General features: G+C 41.7%; 2 protein-coding genes across 3 annotated transcripts in view; one reads left to right on the top strand and one right to left on the bottom strand.

Annotated features, from left to right (window-relative positions):
- Positions 1 to 15,012, top strand: part of nme7 (NME/NM23 family member 7) — a 28,745-nt gene extending 13,733 nt beyond the window's left edge. For both annotated transcript variants that reach the window (XM_079506192.1, XM_079506193.1), the window contains exons 8-12: positions 1,309 to 1,373; positions 2,170 to 2,238; positions 4,113 to 4,214; positions 13,779 to 13,886; positions 14,816 to 15,012. In XM_079506192.1, the coding sequence (XP_079362318.1) occupies positions 1,309 to 1,373; positions 2,170 to 2,238; positions 4,113 to 4,214; positions 13,779 to 13,886; positions 14,816 to 14,848 (377 nt within the window). In that variant the 3' untranslated portion in view covers positions 14,849 to 15,012. The remainder of the gene's footprint in view (positions 1 to 1,308; positions 1,374 to 2,169; positions 2,239 to 4,112; positions 4,215 to 13,778; positions 13,887 to 14,815) is intronic.
- atp1b1a (ATPase Na+/K+ transporting subunit beta 1a) lies at positions 14,950 to 26,969 on the bottom strand. Its single transcript, XM_079506198.1, has 6 exons — positions 26,717 to 26,969; positions 21,855 to 21,983; positions 19,305 to 19,460; positions 18,380 to 18,567; positions 16,794 to 16,871; positions 14,950 to 16,639 (listed from the first exon to the last, which is right to left on the bottom strand). The coding sequence occupies exons 1-6, from the start codon at positions 26,808 to 26,810 to the stop codon at positions 16,388 to 16,390; spliced, it is 897 nt and encodes a 298-aa protein (XP_079362324.1). The 5' UTR covers positions 26,811 to 26,969; the 3' UTR covers positions 14,950 to 16,387.
- Positions 26,970 to 27,479: the final 510 nt, after the last annotated feature.

The following is a 27,479-nucleotide window of genomic DNA, read 5'->3' as shown; positions in this document are numbered from 1 at the left end:
TTTTGGTTTGCTACAGATCTCTTCTGTCCAAGTACGTTTGACCTTATCAAAAAGTATTACTAATACATGAGGGGGCCTTGTTTTTTCATTTACTTTTTGAAATAAGTGAAATATCCCTTTAACTGACAAGATTTGTGTGTGTACAAATCTTGTCAGTTGTCAGAGCTTAGGAGGCTGACACACTCTGTTGATTTTGTATACCTACAAAAGACTAACCTTGACACCCTGTACAGGGACAATGTATCCTCTACGTTAGTAAGGTAATCTCATTGTACTTTGTTCAAAGGAGACGTTCAAGGGCAGTCTGAGAATGCCTCCACGAAATAGCCGACACTGATCAAAGTCTTTACAGGCAACTGCTATACTGTAATAAAAAAAACGTTAACATATAAACCAGTAGGCGTTTAGAGACTATCGTGTTCATACTGTTTTATATTGCTATGCTCTACTGTCTTGTTTTCACTCTGTTCAGCACTTTGGTCAGCTTTGGCTGTTGTAAAGGTGCTATACAAATAAAGTTTGATTTGATTTGATTTGATACTGTAATCACGGCTTTCTATGAACAAAATAACTCAAACAAAAATGTGCAGATTGTCCTGAAACTTGATGGGAGTTATCAGTAGTTTGCTCAGAGGAGACGATAAACGTTTGGGTTGAGGTCAAGGTTACAATCACGGTCAAACTCAAGAATGCGTGGTGGGGTTTTCTTGACACTTAGTGCTAATCTCCAGTAGGCTGCCCTGAAGATAAGACGAGATCAGTTTAGTTTAAAATGACAAAATCTCAAATGGATAGATTGGTTGGTGGATGGTGGTGTGGTTTACATCCCCAGGTGCATTGTTATTAGTATTGTGTGAAACCCATTGTTGAGTCTGTGAAAGTAATGGATCTTGGCCTACAGTGCCTATTTAATGGGATATTTCAATTTCAAACTTATTTCAAAACCAAATGTATTTAGTTTTGAGTCGTTTAAATGTCTACTCAGGCTTTTGTGAGCGCCCCAGACCGTTTTTAAAGTTGCTTGATTCAGTATTTAGATATTTGATATAAATGTAATCAGACACACCCCCTTAATACATAAACCCATTGCAACTTCAAACTTCATTTTAACCTGTGAGGAGCCGTGTTTTTTAACCTTTTTCATTAACACTATGTATGTTAGCCATGCGTTGGAATAAATTGAGAGGTGATAGTAATAAGTCACAACTTATTGCAGCGTGTTTTGATCTTTTAATCTGCTATTTTCCCTATTTTGGGGAATACTCATTTATTTATTTTTTGTAATTAATTTGGTTCATTTGCTTTCAGGCCTGGCTGGGAAGATACTTAACTCCATATCTGCAGCTGGATTTGAGATCTCCGCCCTTCAGATGGTGAGATATGAACTAATGTTTTTTTTATGAGTGACCTAATGCTAAAAGCTATGTTGGGGTAACATCTGAGTCATACATGTTTGATAAAGGAATAATGGGATAATTATAGGAGAAATGTGCCTTTTGCCTGCTTTCACCCATAACCCCATCTAATGTAGTTCTACGCATGTGACCTAAGGGCATAACGGCTGATGTGACCTCATTGAACTCGCCACACACTGCCTGATCACAGTGACCTTTAACACTCACAAATGTGTGTGCTGCTGCTCTCTGTTGCCCAATATGCCTATTCATGTAGCCCCATCGGAAATGGTGCTCACTGTTGGCCGTGGGACAAAAATTAATCAATCTTTTTCTCTCTCTCTCCCCCTCTCAATCTCACACAGAGCATTGTATGTTATTTATTAGGAGTGAAATAACTAGGCTCTTGTGAGCTTTGTCTCAAAATGTGTAATCTTGCTTGTTAATTAGTAATAAATCAGCTAATAATATTAGTATTCTCATAGCCATTTTATGTGAACAGAGATGGCCTGTTGTGGATGAAGCTACTGCATGATCACAAATCCAATCCGACCCAAATAACTTACACAAACTGTTTAATTAAAAGAGCTCTCCTTGTCATGTCATTCTCGTTAATTTCAGGTGACATTTCTGGAACAGTAGGGTCATCTGTGATACATTCTGCGATTTGACAACATATTTTCTTTTTTTGTTTGTTAATTTAATATTATCTTTTGTTAATTTGAGGAAATGCAGTTATACTGAGTATTGACAGGTTGAAATCTTCTCTCCACAGTTCAATATTGACCAGGCCAATGCAGAAGAATTCTATGAAGTTTACAAAGGGGTTGTAACGGAGTACCCTGTGAGTATGACCTTAATTTACCGTATTATGTTCAAGAATGGCACCTGCACACAGTCAAATCCCCTGTGCCATTTTAGCCATTTGTAACTCTGAGAATGAGAGACCAATTCTGCACTGGTTGGAGTGGTAACTGGAAGGATCACCCCAAAACACCCTTGCCCTCATTTTGTTTCCGCCAAACCACATGTCGGGGCGGTTTTTGTATATGTTTTACTGAGGATATCATAAGATTAGAAATAAGTTTAGGGTTAGGTATAGTTTAACTGAGGTTAAGTTAAGGAATAAGGTTGAGGTCCACACCCACAACACCAGAGGGAGTTCAACAAAACCATGTGCAACCCGGATTCGGCACAAACAAGGGACTAAATTAATTTCGCTCCTATGCCACCAAAATGTGGAACGGCCTACCAACAGTCATTAAGACATCTGAGTTCCTTGACTCCTTCAAAATCGCTCTCAAAGGGCACCTATGACGGCTGCAATTTGAAACTGGCCCCCGTAAAATCTGAATCCCCCACCCACCCCTTTTCCCCTCACTGTATATGTTTATTTTTTTCCCTTTTTACCTCCTCTATGATGATTTCCTGTTTTTGGCTATTTAGAAATATATTTGTAGTTTTGTACTAAATGTTATGATGAATTGAACATGGTGGACCCTATTGTAAACAAGTGTAATGCTTTTTGGTGTTGTCCACAGTTAACAGTTTTGTATTGAGTTGTGCTTGAAATGTACTGTAGTTCTCCAATCTGTTAATAAATTCTTCAATCAATCAAACGAATAGGGTAAGGTTTTGCCACCGTTTTACTGAGGTTAAGGTGAGAAATATTAAAGGTTTAGGCATAGTTATCTGTGGTTACGTTTAGGAATACCAGGTAGAGACCGTTCCGAGGCAGCCGGATTTGGTATACACTATCCCCATATTCCATCCCCATTGGCTAAGATTCCCTTCCAAAGTTTGCAGGATTGGTCCGTTTTGAACAAAATGCCTTGAAGCGTGCAATTTCCATGCAATTATGCACGCACAATCCCACTAGGCAGAGGAAGAAATGCCACTTAAATCTTTTTGGCTGACAACAATGTCAATATGTAGGAAATGTCCATGGTCTTGATAAGGCAATTAAATCATCTGATAACATCCGAAACCGCTAGCCAGAGACAAGCAGCAAGTGTCTTCTCCTCCCTGTCTGTGCTGCCTTGAACCGCTCAGAGCAGCAGAGATCTCACTGGATCACTGCTCTCTTGTCTACAAGGCTGTCACTCATACTTCGGACAAGCCCATTTTGCGATCAAACGAGACAGACTGTCTCAGACAGTCTATGCTGGTGTGAATTCAGTGTTAAGTGGTTAAACCTGGCTCTGAACCTTGCGCTGGGGACTATAAAGCATCTGTGTGCACAGCTGCTGATGGGTTAATTCGCTCCTTTTAAGAGAGAGGTGTCATAAGCGTTGAAGTGCGTCTGTGTAGGCTTTGCAGCGAGCCAGAACAGAAGGGTCACCAGTCTGGGGAAGTCATGTCCATCTTGTTGCTGTGGTTTCTTCTGTCTCTGTGGCGTGTATAATGAAACGGAACATTTATCCTTCATACAACAGACCTTGCCTTCTGTCCATGGATGATGTACAAGGTCACTGTGCATGGATTCAATCAATAATTGTGTAAATTTTTTTGTGTGCAAATTCTCATGCAGCTATAATAATGTGGACACATTTCAAATTGTCAGGGCTGCTGGGGAATTTTACTGTGATTGTTACATGAAAGTAGATTGGCTATTTATTTCCACCAAATGTTTGCCTATTTTTCACCAAATGTTTGCCTTTTATGAACTACCCAGAATAGGGACGGTGGTTCATTGTATTCCTGTATCTTTCCCTGCAGAGTATGGTCAATGAGCTGTGTTCTGGACCCTGCATGGCACTGGACATTTGTGGTACTGACTCACCCAAAACATTCCGGGAATTTTGTGGACCAGCAGATCCGGTGAGTTTTTTTAGTTATTATTATCATTTAAAAAAACGTGTGTGTGTGTGTGTGTGTGTGTGTGTGTGTGTGTGTGTGTGTGTGTGTGTGTGTGTGTGTGTGTGTGTGTGTGTGTGTGTGTGTGTGTGTGTGTGTGTGTGTGTGTGTGTGTGTGTGTGTGTGTGTGTGTGTGTGTGTGTGTGTGTGTGTGTGTGTGTGTGTGTGTGTGTGTGTGTGTGTGTGTGTGTGTGTGTGTGTGTGTGTGTGTGTGTGTGTGTGTGTGTGTTAGGCTGCGCAACAGTAACAAGCGCTATTTCCGTGCTTGGACGGACACGTTGACACGTACACAACAACATAGGGACACACATTGCTGTCTATAGGAGTGGCTAGCACTACTCAAAAATATATAGTTCCTACATATTATGAGAAATATTTGACCATTTCCTTCGTTTGCTATGATAATATAATAGATGCTCACTCAACAGGTAAATTGTTTTGCATGCAACAAATTACATACTGCAACCACTGTACGTTTAGAACTGTCTTCCTTCACCAGAATACCAGACCAGGCCATTTCTGTTTCATAAAATATTTTTTGTATGTAAATATTTTAGTGCTTATTCTTCAAATATTGTGATGAACCATGCTCACATTAGACTCTTTAGTTTATACTCTATACTTACTATATGATACTGTTCTGCGCCTTGACAGCCAACAGTAACAGGACAAAATAAATAATTGTACTCTTACGTACCAAATTACAAGAACAATTTACCTTAAACCTTGATTTAAAGGCTCAAAACAATCCAAAATTGGCCTGTATGAAATCCAACTCATTACCCTCTCGAATGAGACAAAATAATTTTTTAATAGCCCTTGGCCCGGTTTCCCAAAGGACACCTCTTACACCATGGTGTAAGAGGTATGGTGTTGCACATGCTCAGTTGCCCTCTAGGCCGCACATGAAGCCTGTGTGCGGCCTAATTGGCTGCCAATCAAACACTATGTCCTTTTTTGGGAAACACTGTCAAACACAACAACATAGAAATACACAACCTAGACTAGAGCACAGCCATACCTGTCCTCATTGCGCACGTAAGGCCTCCTGCATGAATACACAAACCCGTTTCCCTAAACCCTCTTTAGCCTACACACACCTGTCGACATGTGGCAGTATTAAAACCTTACGCATGTGTGGTGTGAGTGGTGACTTTCTTCATCTCATTTAAATATAAAAACTTTGAAATTAAGACCTACTTCAGCATCAAAGAAATTAAATTGAATTACATTTTTTTAAGAGTGAAGAGAGCCTACTGTCAGCTGTCCAGCGGTCCAAATATTATTAAATTAAATTTCAGAATGGTAGACCTGAGGCCTACCATACCAGGCCTCAGGACTGAGGCCTACCATACCAGGCCTCAGGCCTGGAATGTCTGTTCACAGGCTTCATGTGTGGCCTAGAGGGCAACTGAGCATGTGCAACACCATACCTCTTACACCATGGTACTGTAAGAGGTGTCCTTTGGGAAACCGGGCCCTTGCCTATAAGTCGATGTAGCACTGCTGTGGAGCTTAGGAAATGTGTTTAACTACATTTGCCATACAATAATAAACTTGTAATCATTACTTATTAGGAATGTAACGATTCACTCAACTCACGATACGATTCGTATCACGATATGAGGTTCACAATACGATTTTGCACGATATTTTTCTAGAAATTTCTAGAAAAATTACCGTTTTTTTATTTTATATAATTTATCTCCCCCCCCTGAGATTTTTTCACATTTTTTATTTAACTACATTGGTAGCATTATACTTTTGACAGTGCAGAAACATAATGGCTGGGTTTCCCAAACGACATCATGCATAGGGAGTGGGTGTGTGGTTCTTCTCAACAACACCCCCTTCACTGTGAATATAGATATTCCGTGCATAGATGTGCCACACAATGGTAGACCTGAGGCCTGGTATGGTAGGCCTCAGGCCTGAGGCCTGGTATGGTAGGCCTGAGGCCTGGTATGGTAGGCCTCAGGCCTGGTATGGTAGGCCTCAGGCCTGAGGCCTGGTATGGTAGGCCTCAGGCCTGCTATGGTAGGCCTCAGGCCTGAGGCCTGGTATGGTAGGCCTCAGGCCTGCTATGGTAGGCCTCAGGCCTGAGGCCTGCTATGGTAGGCCTCAGGCCTGAGGCCTGCTATGGTAGGCCTGTGTTTTCATATAGGCCTACATTTACCTTGCCGACATCACTTCACCTCTCAAATTTAATTTAATAATATTTGGACAGCTGACAGTAGGCTCTCTTCACTCTTAAAAAAAATAATTTAATTTCTTTGATGCTGAAGTAGGCCTAAACATGTTTGTTTATTTAAGATTTTATATTTAAATGAGATGAAGAAAGACATCACTCAGACCACACATTTCTCTGCGAATGTCGACAGGTGTAGGCTAAAGAGGCTTTAGGGAAACAGGTTTGTTTATGTATTCATGCTGACAGTTCGACCACATGAACAGTAGCATCCCTATTCTGGCTTATAGGACACTGCAGCACTGACAGTTTAACCACATGAACAGTAGCATCCCTATTCTGGGCATAATAGCATGATAACAATGTCATAATAGCAATAAGAATGTAATAGCAATAGCTATTCAGTGAAAATGGCAGATCTACAAGCACAATCCAATGTGTTCCGAGCTTGTAGATCGGCTATTTTCGCCAAACAGGTTAGTTGTAGAGGGGGGAAAAGGTAAGTACAGACCCCTGGGGGATCAAATGGCCCAAGTATAACAGGGTTTTAGTGGTTAATGAATCTGGTGATTTGTGCAGCTTTATGCTTCAGTTTCAGTTTAGAACCTGTGTGATATGGAATGGAAGAGCTGTTGATAGGAGCTTCACTGTGACAGCTGAGTTTCACACATTTGTGTCCAGTTAATGAGTTTGGTTCCAAATCTATTCAAGGGCAAATAAATCACAGCATTAGTTGTGTGTGTGTGTGTGTGTGTGTGTGCGTGTGTGCGTGCGTGAGAGAGTGGTTGTCTGTGTGCGTGTGTACCTGGGTACTGTGGAATCAGCGCTGCAGGGCTGTGCTGGTGCATGATGTGAAATCTAATAGGATCCTCTGTGCCTCCAATGCCTCTTTGGTTACCTTAACAAGGAACTACAGTACAGATATGCAGTTCGCCTACACACATTGAGTATTATTATCTGTTGAATTGGATACTAATGGCGGTTGCCTCATATTTTACGATCTTCACTTCAAAATTCAGGAAATGACCTATGTTTATTATGCATTCCAGCCTGTTTGCAATTGTGATTGTAGTCGCGTTTCTGTTTTCAGTCCACCAGTCTGTGAAATCGCATTCACAGACAGTGTCTTTTTGTTTCGTTTTTCTCCTGGGACTGCACCCTGTTCACAGAACAGGAAGATAAGTGGCAAGCTAATGTTTACCAAGTCATATGATGCCACACCGCCCAGCTCAATGATTGCCTCATAGAGGTCTTCAGTCCATGTTCTTCAAATAGGACATACCTTGATTGAAGCCAGGCCTGGGAGGTGTGGCCAAAATCAATTTTCACAATATCTTTCACCACATCTCGATATTGATTGTGAATTTGTGACGATTATATCATAATGTAATGATATATCAGTCATGATATTAATGTATTCAAAATCCAAAATGATATCTAGTCTCATATTACAATATAATAATCATGTTGCCCAACCCTAATTGAAGCCATATATGACTGGTAATATCTTAGTTACACGAACCATCTTAATAAAAGGTTATTTAATCTGTCGACAATTTGAGTCCTATTCATTTAGTGGGTCTGATTTCAAATTCTATACAATTCGGCACATTCAACGGAAAATAAACAAGTTCAAAGAGAAAATAATTGGGCCAGATGACTCATCTCTCTGGCTGATACTATAATGTAGTACATTTGATGTTTAGTTGTGCAGAATTTCTGGGAAAGTGTCATAGTAGCTTGTTTACAACTGAAACGGACTTCCTGTGCACTAACTTCCTCTTTAAAATAACAGCCACATGTAATGATTAGTCAACAGTTAAGTCTACTTACAGAACATTAACATCACATTTGAGTTCCTTTTGAATGCCTGTCAGATTTCTCTACATAACTGTCTGAGCTGTTGGTGCGCAAATGCGCCTTGCATGCCTTTTGATCTACACGCAGAAAACATTTTGACGACGTATGCGCACTGGCGCATCGGCTGTGTGCCCCCCTGATTATTAATAACATCTTAACATGTAAACACAACATGAACATAGTACTCTTATTATGAATATCGCATTCTCGCCGAGAAATATTTTCGAGTTTACAAAAAAAGGGGGGGAAAAAACGAATGGTTCAAGTCCATTAATTAAGATTCGAGTGCCAACCAAGGGGCCAGTGAGGCTATTCAACGTTGAAGCTCTGGGCCCTAGTGGTAGGAGGAGGGACTACAGGCGGACCCGTGGATTCATGACCGGGAAACCCCGTGCAGCTGGGCTTTAACATTGTGTTGTGACGTAGGACCATGACTCCAACGTCACCCCGGACCTCAAAGTTGAGGTCCGGAGGAGGGACTTCCGGCAGTCTTCCGGGTGCTTCAAAACGCCACTGAGCAACTTCCACTGACATGAATAGCTGGGGGGGCGGAGCTTCGCGCCAGTTCAGTCTCTATCATGTTTCGATTGGCTACGCCCGATCACGTGACACGTGCGTCAATACAGTGCAATGCATATTGGGTTACAGGTGCCTGCCATTACCTAATTCTATGGGTCACAGGTTTGTGTAACGCCAATGTTTTATTTTTTATTTTTTTGTGGCGTTAGCGGTGCGCAAACTTTTTTAGTAAACAATATGCTATTGATCAATGTCACCTCATTAAAGACTAGATCATTAAAGGCTACAACATATAAACAGTATAGGTCTTGTGTGCATAACACCTCACTTGACGGATATAATTAAATAGGTTAATTGATGGACTGAATGCTTGAATTCGTGTCTGAATTGAAGTTTATTCAATGGCATGCAATGTAACCTACCCTACAGAGGAGAGTAGGCCTATACGTAGGTTAAAATGAACATGTTGACTCAGCCGGTAGTTACCGTATGTGAGACTGATATTGTTCCAAAGAGGATACCAGTGTGAACACCTCCAATGCTCAATTCCGCCCTCCCGTCGCTCTGACTCTGTCATGAGACCACGTCTCTCACTTGCGTGATGCACCCTGATATCGAAGCAAACGGACACAACAGGCTTCTGTATGCTGCTGTCACCCAGCTCTTCACCCCCCCCCCCCCCCCACCCTCTTCCGATCCTTCTCTTTTCTCTTGGTGTCTGGGCTCGCTTGGCCTCTCAGCATGCTCATGCTTTTGAAATCAGCAGCTTGGATAAGCATCAAGCTGACCAGCTGCAAACAAGTCGCGCCTGGTGGTCACAACAAAGCCTGCACGTGGCCTCACGCTGTCAGGACTCAGGACTGACTGTCTACTGATGTCTGTTAGCTTGTATGCAGTGTCATGTTGTTTTGTTGATGTTTGGGGGGGGGCTGCTGCTGACACTGCTTCTCTCTCTCTGTAGTATGTATGTGTTTAAAAAATATTGATTGTCAATCCTTTAAATAGATATGACACGTGACGTCCTGGCAACAGTGGTGGATTTATTGTAGTCGTTTTGTAAACGATGCTTGAATGGATAGTTGCTGTTGGTTAAACCCTAGTTTGGGAAATGGCAATTTGTAATAAGACACTGATATAGCGTCACCTTGCCATCTAACAGGCTGTTGTAACCTTGGCAGTGAGCCAACAAAAGAATGAGTCCATTTCCCAGAGTGGAGCAGGAATTTATGCTTCATTAGGAGAGTCTTGGACACGGTTCCTACAAGTACAAAGTCGGCTAGGCCGCACATAGTATAACTGTATAACACACTTCCACAAACAGCTTCAGTCTGCAACTTCAGATCTATTTTTTCATTGCTCTGCTGTGATGTATCATCCATATGGAATTCTGAAGTTGAGTATTCCTTTTATATCGTCTGAAATAAGATAATCATTGGCAAGGCCAACAGCGATGACAATAGAACAAGCAAGCTTGTTCGTGTTGTTCGTGTGAGCAAGGAAAGGTTGTGTGAGATAAATGGTTAGTTGTTGTCATATAGCCAGCATGATGTATGCGTCATCAGTATTGACGCTCTGTGAACCGCTTGTATAGCACATGGGATGACACGTTTGCCTGATGTCAGGCGGAGGGCAGACTCACAGCAATACAACACTTTTTTATTATTCAATTTCCAGCAGTGGCTCATATGCTACCCAATTAGTGATAATGAGATTTTCACAGTGTAAATTCAGGCACACCCACCATTACTGGGCACTTACTGAAATTCTATTATGATTTAGCCACAAATTATTGAAATTCCATATCCCATGTAATGTTTTCTTATCTGTGGCTTCGGTTAGAGATAAAACATAACATTTTGTTATCGTGATAATATTGGAGAGCAAAAGTGGACCAAAGGTTTGACCAAAAGTGGACAAAGTTTAAAGTAGAACGTTGGGAACAATTCAAACGGAGATCTATCTCACTGTTTTATTTACATGTACATATTGACCTATCTACTTGCTTTGTATATATTGCATTTGTCAGTAGCCAGGGTAAGCAGAATTTCTGTTCCAAATGTATCACTGCATATTCCTTTCGGCATATTCTTTTACGCAAAGTAATGCTCACATGCAGGAGCATTTCACAAAAACGAGCTGAACTGAACATTCAGTATTTGCCCTCTCGATTACCAGCGAGTTTTTTTTTATATATATAAATATATAATTTTTATCCCAAGATTTTGCAACTCATTTTTTTCACCCAGTGTCTAATGTAATCCTGGGCGCTACACTTCCTCTGCCAACCTGGGGGGGGGCAGCGGACTGACCTCATGCTTCCTTCTATGCACGAGTAGTCCAAGCAGCTTCTTTTCATCTGACAGGGGAGAGTTTCCCCGGCCGGACGTAGCGTGTGGAAGGAACACGTTATTCCGACCAGTTCCTTTCCCCGCCATCAGGCGCCCCGGCTAGCCAGGGGGAGGTAGTTTAGAGACCAGGATTACTGCATTTTTTTAGGGTACCTACCCTAGGGGACACAGGGAAAACATGCAAACTCCACACAGAAAGGCCCTTTCGCCAACCCCGCCTCGGGAATGGGCACTGATGACGCGGAGAAGAGAACGCGCCCACAGCGTCCCCTGCGGGAATTGAACCCAGGACCTTCTAGCTGTGAGACGACAGCACTACCGACTGTGCCACCGTGCCCCCTAACAGACCTTTCAATGGGACGTTGGTCTCTCTCAACGATCAGGCCTCCCCACCGCGCCCATTATTGTAAAAGCCAACAGTCCTTCTGTGAATATCAGTCTGGCATCCAATGGGACTCATTAAAATGAAATTAAGCCTTCTGACTGCAGATCGCCAGTGGTTAGCTAATACAATTACAGAGAGGAGACTTTGCTGAAGAATTCTTTCATGACAGAGTAGAAATCTCCCTTTAATTTCTTGCTTGTTCTTGTTGGCTCAAGATTCATATGGAGTGGAGTTGAAACCACAGACTGCCCATGTCAAGGTCACCGTACTGACAACAGTACACAATTACACAGTCTATAGACATTCCTTAGACATTAAATCAAACATTGCATTATTTTTAATTGCTGCTACAAAACAGCAAAGAATGCATTCCTTTCCTAAATGAACAGCCAAGCTTTTCTTAACAATCAAGAAGGCTATTCTTTCTCATGTTTCCTCATGTTTTTGTGGTAGACTGCAACAAATTTAACTGGAGATTTTAATATCCTCTTGTGGGTGTTTGCTTCCAGGGAAAATGAATGGCTCTGAGAGAAAGCTGGCACGGTTGACCTTGAAACTGGTTCCTTTCTTTTGTGTGAAACACCAGAACATATAGGAAATGGCTTCCTGTTTAATATACAATTGTATCTCTTGCTCTGTAATGCAGACTGCAGAGTACAAAAAATTTACCCTTTCTTTGTTGTGTTAAGGGGATACTTGGACCATTGTGGTGTTTTGCTCTTAAGCCCAAACCACACCAGTTGCAACTCCTTCGCAACTCCTTTGCAAATAGTCGCAACTCCTTGCAACCAATCAGTTTTGCGGTCAACCACGCCAATGCAACTCCTTGCAACTGCGATTGGGGACATTGGTGCGGTTTGGGCTTTACTGGCATCTGTATGTGAAGTATGGTAGCCAAAAGGGGAAAAATTACTTCAGTTCAAATTACACAGATGATGGAGTGTGAAATCGCCTGTAACATAAACTAAGAATATATTCCTTCATCTAATATGCAGACCAATTGTTTGTTAATAGTATTATCCACACTGTCTAAGTAAGACAACTAGTAATAACATGAGGCATAGGTGCCGGAGGGGGGGGGGGGGGGTCATTTGGGTCTGAATGTCTCCGCATTATTGGGGGATGTCTGGTCTATTTATTTATTTATTTTTCCAGACCGGCGCTGGTGCATGCTATGTTCTAGCACCGTTTCCATTTTGCTGTGCAACAGTTGTCCTGTATTGGCTGCATACGTGCAGTAACTGCAGTTGCTCTTAGTCTCAACTCGATCAAGGTATCAGACGGGATAATACACAGCAATGTGAGTCATCGGAAATAATGTCCCAGCACTTTTACGTCCTGACAGCGCTACGGACATGAGGGCTGTCGACAGCTCTCATGTTATTAATATGTCACTACATGCGAGATCATGTTCTCCCATTGTCAAGCATTGAACTAATAGTTCTCACATAAAGAATTATTTACTCTATGTACAGTATGACTCCTGCCCTGAATGCAGCCCTGTGGGAGGATTGCATTTCCTCCAGGAAGAGATTAACAGCACAGAAGAGACAGTCGTGTGACCTTGAGAGACATAGCAACATTTTTGGGGTTTAGTAACTAAGCAGAGGTCGGAATGAGCCGGACATGTGCCCTCAATATAGATGGCCTCTGAAATGTTTGGAAAAACGACAATTTTCAGCTGACCCAGTGTAATTTCTAATATATGTACTACCCAAACAATATTGGAATACATATCTTTAACCAAAATTCTCCCCAAAAAAAAGGAAATTGAAATGGAATTTTAAAATGGAAAATATCTTGAGAGTCCTGTCCCGGTAGAGAGGAAGAAGGCATATCATTGACTGTTGCAAGGACTATGATTCATGCAACCATTTGCAGCATGTTTCCACTGTGGTGGCAATTTTCACTTCCACCACTTGACCAGTAATCAGTGTCTGGATGACATTCAGTCACGCTTTGTGTCATAACTCATTCATACCATTCAGTATGAATGAGTCTTTGATATTTACTTAAATTAATCTAGTCTGTTATGTCATTATTACTTGCCGTCACAGTATTTTCATCCTACTTTGTTTGACAGTAGTCTATTCATACTTGTTGCTGTTTGCATACACTGCATCATGCAGTGTTCAGTCCGCACTGTTTCTGGCATCTCCCACCGAATACTGTTGTCACAGATGCTTTTATCAGAGAAATACAACAACAACAATATTTTCATTCAACAGGAAATCGCTCGCCATCTACGTCCAACCACGTTGCGCGCGCTCTATGGCAAAGACAAAGCGCACAATGCTGTCCACTGTACAGACCTCCCTGAAGATGGCGAGTTGGAGGTAGGTGGCACTTCATTCACTTGCGCACATTCTCCTTTTCCAAGTACTGTAGAAAACACCCACACCACCGCTCTTTGTACTTCTTGTTGTCCTTGGGAATAGGAGATCCGTTGATTTCCAACCGGACCCCATGCACAAATTTATGCTACGTTCTTGTTAGCCCTGAACAAAAACTTAAATCAGTGCTGTTTTGTGTTCTAAAACAAGTCTCATGACTCCACTCTGTGGGTTGGGGCAGCCACTGATCACACTGTTTTTTTTGAGTTGGCTGAAAAAATGAGTGGCACTGGAATTTGAAACAAAACCATTGTTTTCCAGAGGGAGTGGGTCTGTGACCCTTCGCGCGTCATTGTTGAGGCGAGCTCCTGATCTGTGAAGCGGTGTGGACAAATGACTCCTTGTTAATCATTAGCCTGTGACTGCCTGAGCTGGCCACATTCCCCAGGGTAGTTCATAGTAGTCCAGAAAACCTTTTGCATAGGAACACTCTGTGCACCTCTGCAAACCTGTCGCATGGCTACTTAAATGACAGCCTGGCAGATGGTCTCGTGAAAAGGCATAATTCTGAATGTAATATACCAGATTATATGCAAGAAATGGACATGAAATATGATCCACTCGCCCGGACGATTAGCTCAACCACCTAGGCACCTAGGCCGCTGAGCTAGCCTGATGGCGTGCCGCGACTCCCGATCCTGACGGCCTTTGCCGCGTGTCTTCTTCCCCATCTCTCTCCCCATTTCCTGTCAGTCTACTTTCAACCTATCAATACAGGCAGAAAAAGCCAAAAAATATATATTTAAAAAATATATATATATGATCCACATTCCACTCTAGGCTGTAGTATGCTGACACGTTGGATTAGCTATTATATCAAATACTGTTTTCTAAAGCGATTAATGTTAACTCTTAACATTTTCTGTTTACAGGTGCAATACTTCTTCAAGATTTTGGATGGGTGACTTGAGTTAAGAGCATTGACCATAAAAGACATATTTTGTGTACTCTATCTGTATATATACATCTGTCATATTTTCATGCATACAAAGACATCACCACAGGCTTGTTTTTCCGTTTATTTGTTTCAGTCTTATCCAGATTAAATAAAGTGACAAGAGCGAATGGACTCCTGACAAAGTGTTTTGATGTTCCACATTGAATCAAGCACTTTTACACTGACTAAACATCCTATTACACGGGGTACTGCATTGCCTCTGATATTCTAACTTTTGACCAGCGACTTTGGTATTGGATTCACACATTACACTTTTTCCTGTGGAAAAAAAAATGTACAACTGCATAAATATAAAATTCTTCACCATGAAAATGGCTAAAACATTCAGTAGAAAGTTACACCACATCATGTGATGTCTCCAGCAAAAATAAAAGAAATGAAATGAATACAGATTTTTAAAAGCACTGAATTGCCACTGTGTTTCAATGAACATGACAGTCTTGCAGGCTAGACTGACAAAGCTTTACATTACAGAGCAAGCAGAGGTGTGGATACCGGTATTCAACAGAAATGCCACTTGAAACCCTGTCCCACAGCGAAGGTCGAACCATAAAGAAAATGTGGTCTAGAAATGTATCCTTCCACAATCAATTGAAAAGACATCATAAAGAAAGATAAATGTCTCCATGGAGTGCAGACATGGTCTTAAAACAGGGGTGTCAAACTTATTTTATGCCACGGGGGCCAAACTGGGTAAAATGTGACTTCATGTGGGCCTGTGCTAACCATGTGTGTTGCCCTCGTTGTTTTTGCATGTCTCAGCCAGTACTAACCTATAACTACAAAATGCTTCACTTTACCAGTTTCATTACTTATGAAGATGTTAGCCGGAGTGGCCCACGGGCTGCCAGTTTGATACCCCCGTCTTAATAGGATCAGAGTACCATGCCAGTATTTCAGTTAGTAAGAGCACATATACACGCAGCTGCGCAACTCAACGTTAACATGCGCACACAAACACACACACAGGCACGCACAAACACACACACCTTGGACCGCTAAAGCTGACTGACATAAGACAACAAGCGATTATTATATGGCTTGTTAAGGCCATTGTATGTGACTAGACTATGGCACTGGACACTCCAAAAATATATAGAAACCACATTGGGAAGAAATACTTGGGGACAGAAACACTGCTCGCTACATATCAGTAGTGGAATTACGATTTACAGTAATAGATGAACATGTCCCATGGCTCAAGGAATATTTTCATTTACAGTAGAATAAATATTGGCTATTGCTACTCTTCTTCCTGTTTTTCTTTTTTTTTCTTTTTTGTACATTCTAATCCTTGAAATACACAGAGAAGCTAGTGTAAAGCACACAGATTAAGTGTAGGTCCTGTATATCATGAATGGTTTTTGTTCCAAGACTAGTTGTGTTTATTTTAACCTTTTTTTCCTGTCTTCTCTCTCTCTACATTAATTTATTTGTTTTTTTAGAATGGGATAGAGAATAAAAGGAGCTATTTTCATAGCTGAGGTCACGAAGAGATGATGAGCTTAACGTCAAAGCGTCCCTGGTAGCGGTCTTTTTCGCTGTAATCAATGTTCCCTCCGAACACTTTGCACTCGATGCGGATATCCTCGTTCAAGGTGATGTTGCTGAACTGAATGGCCACCAGGGGCTGGAGGTATTGGGGTTGCAGGAGTTTGCCATAGTATGGGTAGTACTGGAGAGGGAAGCCACCACCAAAGCCAAAGTACTTGACCTCGCCAAGTTGCTCTCCCGTTCTCTGCAAGGAAATGGGTTCAGTTTGAGTTATAAGTTGGACATTTTATAGTATTCTTTTTATTTCAGTTTTTAATTTTTTTAATATTTCATGATCAATATTATAATAATTTGTTCACTAATGGATTCTCAACCAGGTGCGGTCAAATGAAACATACCCTGTTATTGCAGTGGATAGGAATCAGGTTGGGGTTTAAGTTGACAGCTGCCGGGAGTGAGCCATTGCTGATGGGAGGCTGGAAAGAGAGAAAGGGTTTGCTAAACAAGACCATACACATTCTGTTGTCTTATTCTACATTTTGGGTGGATAGATTATGGCTAGACTTGCATGATAAAATTCACAAATAGTGCATTAATAAATATGCTCGAAGAGCGCTGGAGCGCACCCGAGGTGCTCTCTGGTAGATAGGAAACTCAGAGTGGTCGGATCATTGCCATTTCAACATTCAGAGAGCACAGCACTGTGGGGGCACTCGGAGTGCACACTAACCACTCCACAACTGTGAAAGTAAAGTCATAGCAAAATATGATTGGTTGCAGCTTGCAAGGTTGCAGCTTGCAATGTTAGTTAAAGTTAGTGTAATTGATCATTTTCTACTGAGTACAGATCAAATCAATTAAATCAGATAGTAATCATGTCATGAGAGTGTTCTGTAACGGGGGTCTAACTGTCTCTCCCACTCTGTAAACAGAAATTACATTTTCAGGTTGGGATACCAATTTCATGCCATCAGGATGGAGAACTCATACGAGACACAGGATAAACAAGAGAAATTGGAAATTATGAAGAAGAAAAAAAGAAAATAATTACATTAAAAAAGATACATGGGTACTTTCTCCCGAGTGGAGAGATGAGATCCCTGTTCCTGAACTAACACTATAGCAGTGATTACTATCGGAATATAAAGCTTTTTAACAAACAAAAAAAAACACTACAGGAAAGGCAACAAAATCAGTAGGGTGCATTCTCCTTGGAGCAGAGCAAATTGAATGGCAATCAAGCTAATAGTTATATCTCTCTGCATATGTTCTATGGACGCAGACTGCAACTGCGTGAGAACTGAAAATTGCACATGCTAAAGCAAGGCAAGCCTGTAAGCAGCAATGCACAAGTTCACCCAATACTTGATTGACATTGCTTTGCATTGAGTGGCTCAGTCTTTCGCTACTGCTTCCCCCCATTGTCATGACATCCTGCTGCTTTCCCTGTACCTTGCAGAACAAGAACTGCTGTTCCACCTGAACAAAACTTGTGTTCCTAATACTATTTATTTGTATTGATTGGCTTATGTTTCAGGGACAGTTCACACAATCCACATTCAAACTGTTAATGAGCCAGTTAAGGTTCATCGACACTAAGAACTGTGTGTGTCACACACACACATATATATATATATATATATATATATATATATACACACACACACACACACACACACACACACACACACACACACATCAGCTGCTTAAAGCTGAAACTGAATTTACTACTGAACTGTGTTACAAAGATTTGAAAAAATAAATGCGTTTTGTGACCCTGGCAAATATACCAATATAATGCTCACAAGTGTCAATACAGTTTCTCCCACCTGCCATGTGCTCTTAGACCTATCCAAGTCCCAGTTAGTTTACTCTAGTAGAACATCTACACTTTGTTTCCCTCCTTATTACTAAACAATCTTTCATTGTTATTACTGTATTATGGTCCATAATAACAAAGGCTCAGAAAAAAACGTATGCATACCCGTGGTAAGAAGTAGACAATCCTGTTGAGCTTGACGATCAAGCATGGCTTTCCCTCCTTGAATCCGTATGTGTCATCGGTTGCCCCGGAGCAGGCTCCCAGCCAAGTCTTGCTGAAGCGGCACGTTTTCCTCGCTCCCAGGACGTCAGGTTCCAGATCCCCACGCATCTTGTATGTGTCGGCTTGTTCTATGGATGATGTGAACAAAGGACATGTTAGACATGCATCTATAAATGCATACAGCAGTTGAGCGACAGCAATATTTGTCACCACCATAGTTTATACAACGTCGCATTCTTAGCGTCGGGTTCTTAGCTTGAAGATCGGTTCTTGTCAACTAGTGACACCGTCGTACGATGGTAAATAAGCTTTAGTGACTACATGATGATTTAGTGATTCATTGTTAATCTGACTTAACCACTTAACTTCAACCCTAAATACTTAGTAAACTTGACCGGATCGGCTCTGTACTTGGTCCACTCTTTTCCCCTCAGGAACAGCCGATCTACAAGCTCACAATGCACCAATGATTCCGCAAGAATAGGGATCGTTAAGAGTAAGACCTATTTATACATCCAATCTACAAGCTCACAATGCATTGCATTATGACACTTTGTGAGCTTGTACATTGCTATTTTCACTATTTAGAAACATACAATCTTTGTTTTTTACATTTTAGGCTACAATGACAAACCCAAAATAGAGACGCCAGGTTGAAAGTACTTAATGGAGGCACAAACTAAGTTCATTTATTAAGTCATATTAGGAAAATGTACTGTATCGTAAGTACTTTTAGCAATGAACCACCAAGTACATTTCTTTCAATCTTGGCCAGGTGTTGGTTAAATATTATATTACATAACAATTATGATAGAATGGCCTGGCCCATGTGATTGGTGTGTGTGTGTACAGTAACGGTACTTGCCTCCACAGTCCTCGAATTTTGATTCGTCTTTCTGAGGTTCATCCGCATAGGGTTTTAGGAATTCCGTAATGGCTGAGGTGTACTGGGTGTAGGTTGTTGCGTCATTTATGTTGAAGGAGATCTCATGCTTTAGAGAGCGTGGGGTGTGCGATAGACCTGAGGAACAGAACAAACCACTGTGATCAGAATACATAACACAAAGAAATTGAATGTTGTTCGATGTTAGATGAAGGAGGTAGGGAGGTTTGCACTCTAAACTCAAGGCTTACTCTAGGGCTGTACGTGCGAGAGGCCAGCATGAATGTCCATAAGCAAAAGGAAGGGGCTCGCACACTGAAGGAAGAATGAGGCTCTTGCGAGATGCAAGAGACTCATTCTGCAAGATTCAAGAAAATGGCAAGAAAAGGTCTTTACTTGAAGTTCAAAAGTGACATGGTGAACTTAAGTTATACAGAGCGGACGTTTTGGTCCACAGACTATCATCAACACTGTTCACTGGTGGAATGTGAATGTGTGGCACCAGTTAAATGACTGATGCCACATAGCACAAAAACATTTATTATAAAATGTTGTTCCATCTGTGTGTGTGTGAGAGAGAGAGAGAGAGAGAGAGAGAGAGAGAGAGGACGACAACACAGAATATTTCAAGTACACAATTCACAAACACAATGCAATATTATTCTAATATTTCACAATTCTATACAATTCTAAAAACAAGAGGGTGTTATTTTGGTATAGTAGTCTGTTATCTAGGGAGTAGGGACACTAGATAAGCTAAGGGTCTTGGGCTTTCCTCAGATGGGTTCTGTGTCAGCTGTCAGCTATTACTACAGCAGTAATTTTCCACAGACAGACCTTGTTGAGCGCGAGGCCTACGTCGTGAGGCGTGGCGTCAAGTGTAGAGAGAGTGGGAGATGACAACAACAAACATGCATCACGGTTGTATTGACTTGTTTCGGTTTCAATGGCTCTTTTTCAGGTTTTAAAATGCTAATGAATGAAAACCAGTTGACATGTAAAACACGAAGGCGGAGGAGTGGGTGTTACCACGTTGTCATTTTAATACCAGGGAAAGTTAATACCACCTCCGCCACCACCCTACCCTCCTCCCTGCCCCCACTCCACTCACTCACTCCACCAGTCTCTCACGTGTGTGACTCCGCACAATGGAAACTTTTAGCCCCAGTCAGAGAGAGAGAGGAGGCGGAGACTTACTACATGGAGCTTGCCTGAAAAATCACCGATATGCAAGCTCACAAGCGCGTGGGGGAAAGCGATGCGATCATTGCGATGTGAGCTTGTACATCGGCGGTTTTGAGGCGCGCGACAGTCCCCCCCCCCCCCCCCCCCCCCCCCCGTCTTGCTTTATCAGGCCTCCAATGGAAACTCACTTCAACTCTAAACACTTCCACACCTACTTGTGTGTCGTCGTGTTGGTACCGCGCGCCTTTTGGTGCTTCTTTACTTTTTTTTGTTTTGCTAGAAGGAAATGGCCGACAGGCTAACCCCCCATGTCATGTGCACGAAGAAGTCCAGTCGGCGTTACAATGGCTGCTAAAAATACCGCCGAGCGAGACGACAGCGTGCTGCTAAAGGCAAGCAGGCGCTGGCACACGGGGGAGGGGGGGGGGGGGGGTGATGCCTGCTCGGCACCAAGGGAACGGAACGGCGCTCTGTCTCCCAACTTAACAGCAGCTAACCAGCAGTACTACACACTCACAATTGTTCATTAACTAACCTTAGAACTCAATGGGTCTTTCTTTCTTTTCATTATTATTAGTATTATGTATTTATTTTACAAAAGTTAGCTTTATTATTTTATACATTTAACAAGGTCGATTACAGTGTAGGCCTACTGTACTCGACTGTAGGCAGTGTAGGGCCTGCAAACACATGCAAAACGTGCTCTCGAGAGATTACACACAGCAGAAGGAATGATCATTGGCAAAAAATAAAAAACTAAGCTCTTTGTTGGGGAAAGTAACAATATTTTTCAAAGAGTAAAATAAACAAAAAGCTGGACAGTCATATTGAACTAAGCCATGTCAACATGTTATGCCTTCTGCCCCCCCCCCGCCCACACACACACACCAGATAGATTATGTTCAATAGCTACATGAAGCATTACATGATTCACATGAACACAAAAAACTGAGGCACTTCCCCGGCAGCCTGAGGGGGAAAACATTGACTGGCTGAGAGAGGAGAGGAGTGAAGGACAAAATGGCTGAACCTGTTTAAGGTCACACAGACTTTTAATAGTGAGGAGCTGCTCACACAGACATTTTTCAAATAATGCAACGCAACACCAACAGCTCCATGGTAACAGCAGTGGAGCATTATGGCAGCCTTGGATGATTACTTGTTTACAAAAAAAACAAGACTAGAGATTTGCTGCCCGGTGTGAAGCGGTATTCTTTCAAGCAAACTTCCAGAAATGCTCTAATTCATAAGTATAGTAACAGCTTGCTGTAAAGTCATGTTTTGTTAAAATGTTCAATGCAATAACAGATCATATATCATCAGGGGAAAGTATGCACAAATAATTACCTGGGGGAGCGACTCTGTCTTGATAGGTAGGTTTGTAGTTACTTAATGTAAGCAGTAATGCCTGAATGGTCCCAATGAAGATCCCAGCCAAGCATCCATAGAATATCACGTAGAACAAGAAGATCTTAACTGTGGAAAATGAAAGGAGGCACGTAGTTATTTACAAATGTAATTTTTTCTCACACATTTGCTGATGTGATGATATGTCAGTGGACAGCACATCCCTTCCTCTGTTTGACATAGACACATAGAACACAAGTGGGAACTTCCTGGACAAAGTTAGTTAGTTTATACAATGGAAATATATTCATAATGTGTTAGGGTTACATCTCTTGATAAGTTATATATATTTTTCTTTGCTTTGCTTTTGACAAGCAAGACAGTGACTGTGCCTAAGCAATAAAGCAGTCAAATGTACGTGAATGAATGAGACTGTCGTCTAAAAAATGTAACCCAACATAGCAAGTTGCTTTCCCTGACATTGGCTCTACAGTAGATAATGGAAATGATGTTGGCATAAACTAACCATTCTAACTATTATTCATAACAGATGCAGTGCTGTGTGATAGTTTACATTTGAACATTCTGAAGTGAGAGTGAGAGTCCTTAGTGTAACAAAATGTTTACAACAATGGAAATTCAACACTTGCCCAATTGGGTGCTTTGTGTTTCAATCTGAGGGAAAGCCGTAGTTCCAGTATGACTTGTGAGTCATGTATTCTGGTCAGTGGCAGTGTCACTATCAGCCCTCATTTTGACCCTCCCCCTCTTATAGGCTGTTACAAACAGGTTTGGCATAAAAGGTTTACTGCCGTTATCCCAGGAAAGTGAGGAGACACCAGGATCTCTAATCTCTTTATCTTTGGTACTTTGGACAGTATAGTCCAAGGTGTTGACAGAAACTTGGAGTTCAAGCTAATTTAAATTGTGTTGAACCTTTATTGGTTTTTATATGTGCATGCTTTGAATCCCATTCATTTTATACATGTATAATCAGCGATTTATTTGTGTCTGATTAGTTTGTTTGCAGGTTGTAGGTTATCATGGGTTCAGTCTGTCTACAAACCATTACAGTAGAACTGACTCAAGCTGTTCTTGGTAATAGAGGCGTAGGAACATGGTCACTTACAACAGTTTATAAATCCCCCCAACTGTGCACTGTAAATGCAGCATGCATTGTTCAACAAGTTGTACCTAAACTGACTTGAATGTCCTTCTGGGTGAACTTGGATGTAAATATAGACTTGCATGTAAATATAGAGTACTTTGGCATTGTTAGAATAATACAATTCTTAAGGCCCAAACCAAACCAGCTGCAACTCCTTGCAACAAAACAAACCACACCAATGCAACTCCTTGCAACTGCCATTGGGTATAATGGTTGCAAGTAGTTGCATGGCGACCCTCTGGTGTGGTTAGGGCTTTAGAGTTAATGTATTTCTCTTTCAGATTAACACAAACATCATTGGAGCGATTGGGAGTTACCTTACACCTAATGTCTCCATCTATTGAATCACATTCTGCTTGTCTGTGTTTACAACTTTACTGTAACCTCTTGACATTCTGTCATCTGTCATTCAGATGACAGTCTGTGACATTTCATCTGAAGGTGATTTTACCTTTTTGTGATTTTCTGGATGTTCTTCAAAAGGACTCAAGGATGATTATCACAATTAACATAAAGTAGAGATTTATGTCATCTAAACATGTAGGCTAATTCAGTTTGTAAATACTTAATCTAGTGAATTGAAAAGGTTCACATACTGTGAACTGGTACTATGAACCTTGGGTATTTTTATCCTGCTTTTAGTCAATTGATTTGCTCCTAAATGAACGGAAGTTTATGTGACCCAGGTGACCGATTTCTATGTGTTGAAATCATGTGAATGTGCATGTACAAGCATGCCTTCTGGATCCTGCCACTATCAAAGTGTCAATTCTTGTTTTATTTGGTGCAGGTATTGTGGCACTCCTTGAGGGCATTTTCCCATAGTGCGTTGCCAAGTGCCAGGACTACGGCTTCAACAAGCTACTACAGTACAAAACCAGCCTGGCAGGTTGATCTGCCGTTCCACTGTTGTAAACCTTATCTCTAGCCATTCAGAGTCAGACTGTGGATTGAGAGGGACACCATTGGTTAGAGCAACTGCAATCCTGTTCCATGGCCTTGTTTGAATTTAGTGTTTCAAATGAGCATGGGGGAAATGAGCAGTCAGTGTTTCGTCATAGCCTACTATAGTGTGTACAGCATCTAATGTTGGCCCTGGTATCGTTCAGGCCTGCAGCAACATGCATGTATGGTAAATAGACAATTTAACCCACACTACAGCTACAATAGGTTAATTCCCTGGAAAAACACCAGTTGGATATCCATCAACCCTGCCCACAGTTTGGGATCCTAAATGTTCTGCTTACGGCTCATTAAATTGTTATAACATCCACATGTCTGCACAAGAGCTTTTTTGTATGATGAGCTTATGTTCTCTCAACCTTGTCAGAATTGCTCTGTATCCCACTGGTTGAGCAACACTCAATTATAATCTAATCTGCCGCTCATGGTACAGTGACATTCATGACAAGATGCAGATGAATTCCAATAATTTACTATTTACTTCTTATAGTCACCAGTGTCCAGAATGACACTTGCACTGCCAATCACTGTTTGAATAGTGGCTTAGGCCATGACACTTGCTTCTGTTCATAGTGGAATTGAAAGGTTATGTCAACTCAGTCAACATGGGCACACTAGTGCACAATGTGAAATGTGCTTCTTAATTTGTGAAATATTCCATGCTCCAGTCTGATGATTAAATTTTCATTCTGAAACTTCAACTTGTTCTATTAGTAGCCTAAGACAAGATTTTGAGCACATTAAAAAGTGCACATGGCCTGTCTGGGTATCTAGTGATTATTTATGTAAAATTAACCAGAGCCTGTTGGTAAATATGACTCAAAAGTGACGCAAGTCTGCAACCTAAATTAGGCTATACTAGAAGGCTTACATTGTAATGGAATAACCAAAAGGGCCAACTGGTGGTGAATGGCCCTGACAGTCTCTCTCTTTGAATCGAAAGCACCTCCCCATACAACAGCAGTCTGTGGTGCACGTTGGGAGCATCAATATTCACACCAGAGCTCTGACATGCACAGCTACCCGGCGTTCCTTCATTCTGCTCAATAGTAGCATATTAACATAAAGCGTTGAAAGTAAATGAAGCATAGTGGTCAAGAACGTGAGATTAAATGTCTCATTAAATGTATTTTTGGTGATAAGAGTTCCAAGATGTTAGGCGTGCCATTATATAGCCTATATATATATATACGTTTGCCTTTGATAAGCCCAGTTTTCTTTTTCAAATCACAATGACCCCTAACGATATCGTAGCCCACAGAGACGCAGCGTGTCGGTTCTTTTATCAAAGACCTGTTGCGTTCATATCAAACTTTGCAACTTGTAAGACGTTGACTGCAATCAAATTCGATTGGGAAATGATCAAGTAAAAACAAAACAAAAAAACTGTATTAATAAAAGTGTTTTCAACTGATTAAAGGGGCTGCGCGCGGGGGGAAAAAGATTCGAGATGGAGGGGCGGCCCTTGTTGAGACATGTGAGTCGTGAGCTGCTCTTTATGTATTAGTGTTAGCAACTAGCTGCTTATGGCCATGTGAACACGACCGGCAGCTTGTCATAAAACTCACACAGAGGTTGTAATAGAACACGGCCTAATCGATAACCAGAGACAAATCGATATAGCCTGATCGATGGATGTGCTGAAAGGCTGTGGCTGTTGGGACCAATCACGATCTTAAATCAACAGGCACACATCAACAGCTGAATGTACCAGCAGGGCGAGCATTCCTCTTCCACTATGAAACCATTTTAAACAGTGAAATTAAGCAGCTCAAACCAAATCAGATTAAAGTAGATTAAAGGTCATTAGCTCGAGCGAAAGGAGGGGGAAAACATAAACGAAGAGTCATGTCAGGTCCCGTGGTTAACATGTCTTAAATGTTCGGGAGGAATACAGGAAAAGGCGTCGTGTTTCTCCAGTTGTCCATTTTAAGTTAAATATAGGAAGTAGGCTAGTCGACTAGATTCGATTATAACCCAGATCAAACTTTAGGTCCGCTTGTGTTTGGTTAAATAGAAACTCTGTCTCAACAACAGGTCGTCCTTCAAAATGACCTTTTTCTTTACAAAGGACGCCGAGATTGAGGCGTTCATCAATGAATGGACTCATCTGTTTTTTACAGTTAACGATGTTAATCATTAACTAACCAGTACATCCAACCGTCAGTTAGTTACTATGGAATATCTAAGTGTAGAGCGCATAAATCACACGAATATAGGCTACTGGCGGTACCTTTTAGGTTTGTATAAAATATGTATTAAATCCTTAAGTCACTTGTTGGATCGTGTGGATTTTATTTTTTGTCCGTGTCGCTGCTGTCGCATGTATTGTATGTTCTTTCTTGTGAAACCACTAGTCACGACACAGCATGGCCTGGCAGTGGCACGGCCAAACCGTGAGCTCTAACAGGTGCTCAAAGCCAGGGAAACCGAGAGGAAAATGGATCCTTGTGTGTTAATAACGTCGTACCAAAGTAGTCACGGCGGCATTTCAATATTTTGATGAGCCCTAGCGCCCCTGTTGTGGGGGGCGAACATTGGGCGAAAACAGCTGATCTACATGCTCGCAAGTCACAACAAGGCGTCTTTGTGAGCTTGTAGTTGTGGATCGGCTATTTCCGCGAAAAGATGTGGCGTAAACGGTGGTCTGTCTACCGCTCACTAGAGTGCCGGGTCAAATAAGTATGTATAGGGGTTAAGTGGTTGAAATAATTCAAGTATCTTTACTTACACCAACTGCTGCCTGTGCGTCCCAGAAACTCCCTCCGCTCTGAATTCCACACAAAGGTCTTCCATCCGCCGTCCGCGTCTTTATTCGCCGACATGTTGCTCTCCTGTGGTTGTAATAAGTTCCCTTTTCAAATCAGCGTGATTTAACGGCCCTGTTTTTGGAGGTACCGAGCAGAAGACAGAGACCACTGTACTGTCCCTGTACAGGAAATGTGAAAGGACAGTCTCGTACCCGGCTCCACCTATTGTACCGCGCACAATTTATCTGTTATGGTAACCGGCTCCGCCCGCAGCCTCCAGTCAGAAGTTGCCCCCCGAGGAGGTGGGAGGAGGAGGAGGGCTCAGTCTGGCAAATCACAACCCACCACCGTGCGTGCGTAACAGCTCTGCCCACTAGTGACTACTGACTAGTGCACGGATCAATGTAAACTACTACTACAAGGCCCAAGAGCTTTTTTATTGAATAGGTCTACTACTAGGTCAGGCAGACATTATGGCGAATACCATGTTTTAGCCCAGACAGGATCAGTGATTCGCAACCTTTTTAATTTCAAGGATCCTTCCCAAGTTATTGCATTAGGCCATGCATGGACACCCCCCCCCCCCCCCCCCCTACTGTAAAATATGATAATATATGTAGGCCTACATTCTCAAGAGTTTCAGTCTACAGAACTGTATAAGGGTCATTTTGGACGCTTGGTGGACCGCACAGTGTTTTAGCTTTTACCATGACAGGACAATGTGACAATGCGTGCAGACTCGGC

Source organism: Electrona antarctica (assembly GCF_951216825.1).
Source record: "Electrona antarctica genome assembly, chromosome: 7".
NCBI lineage: Eukaryota > Metazoa > Chordata > Actinopteri > Myctophiformes > Myctophidae > Electrona > Electrona antarctica.
This window is presented reverse-complemented; position numbering and strand designations above follow the sequence as displayed.

What these genes read in the sequence shown, in the direction of transcription:
- atp1b1a (XM_079506198.1), bottom strand. Translation starts at nt 26,810, where the DNA reads ATGTCGGCGAATAAAGACGCGGACGGCGGATGGAAGACCTTTGTGTGG. An exon ending in AAAATTCGAGGACTGTGGAG is followed by an intron (nt 18,568 to 19,304) that starts GCAAGTACCGTT and finishes CATCATCCATAG; the next exon opens with AACAAGCCGACACATACAAG. An exon ending in CTATCCACTGCAATAACAGG is followed by an intron (nt 16,640 to 16,793) that starts GTATGTTTCATT and finishes ATTTCCTTGCAG; the next exon opens with AGAACGGGAGAGCAACTTGG.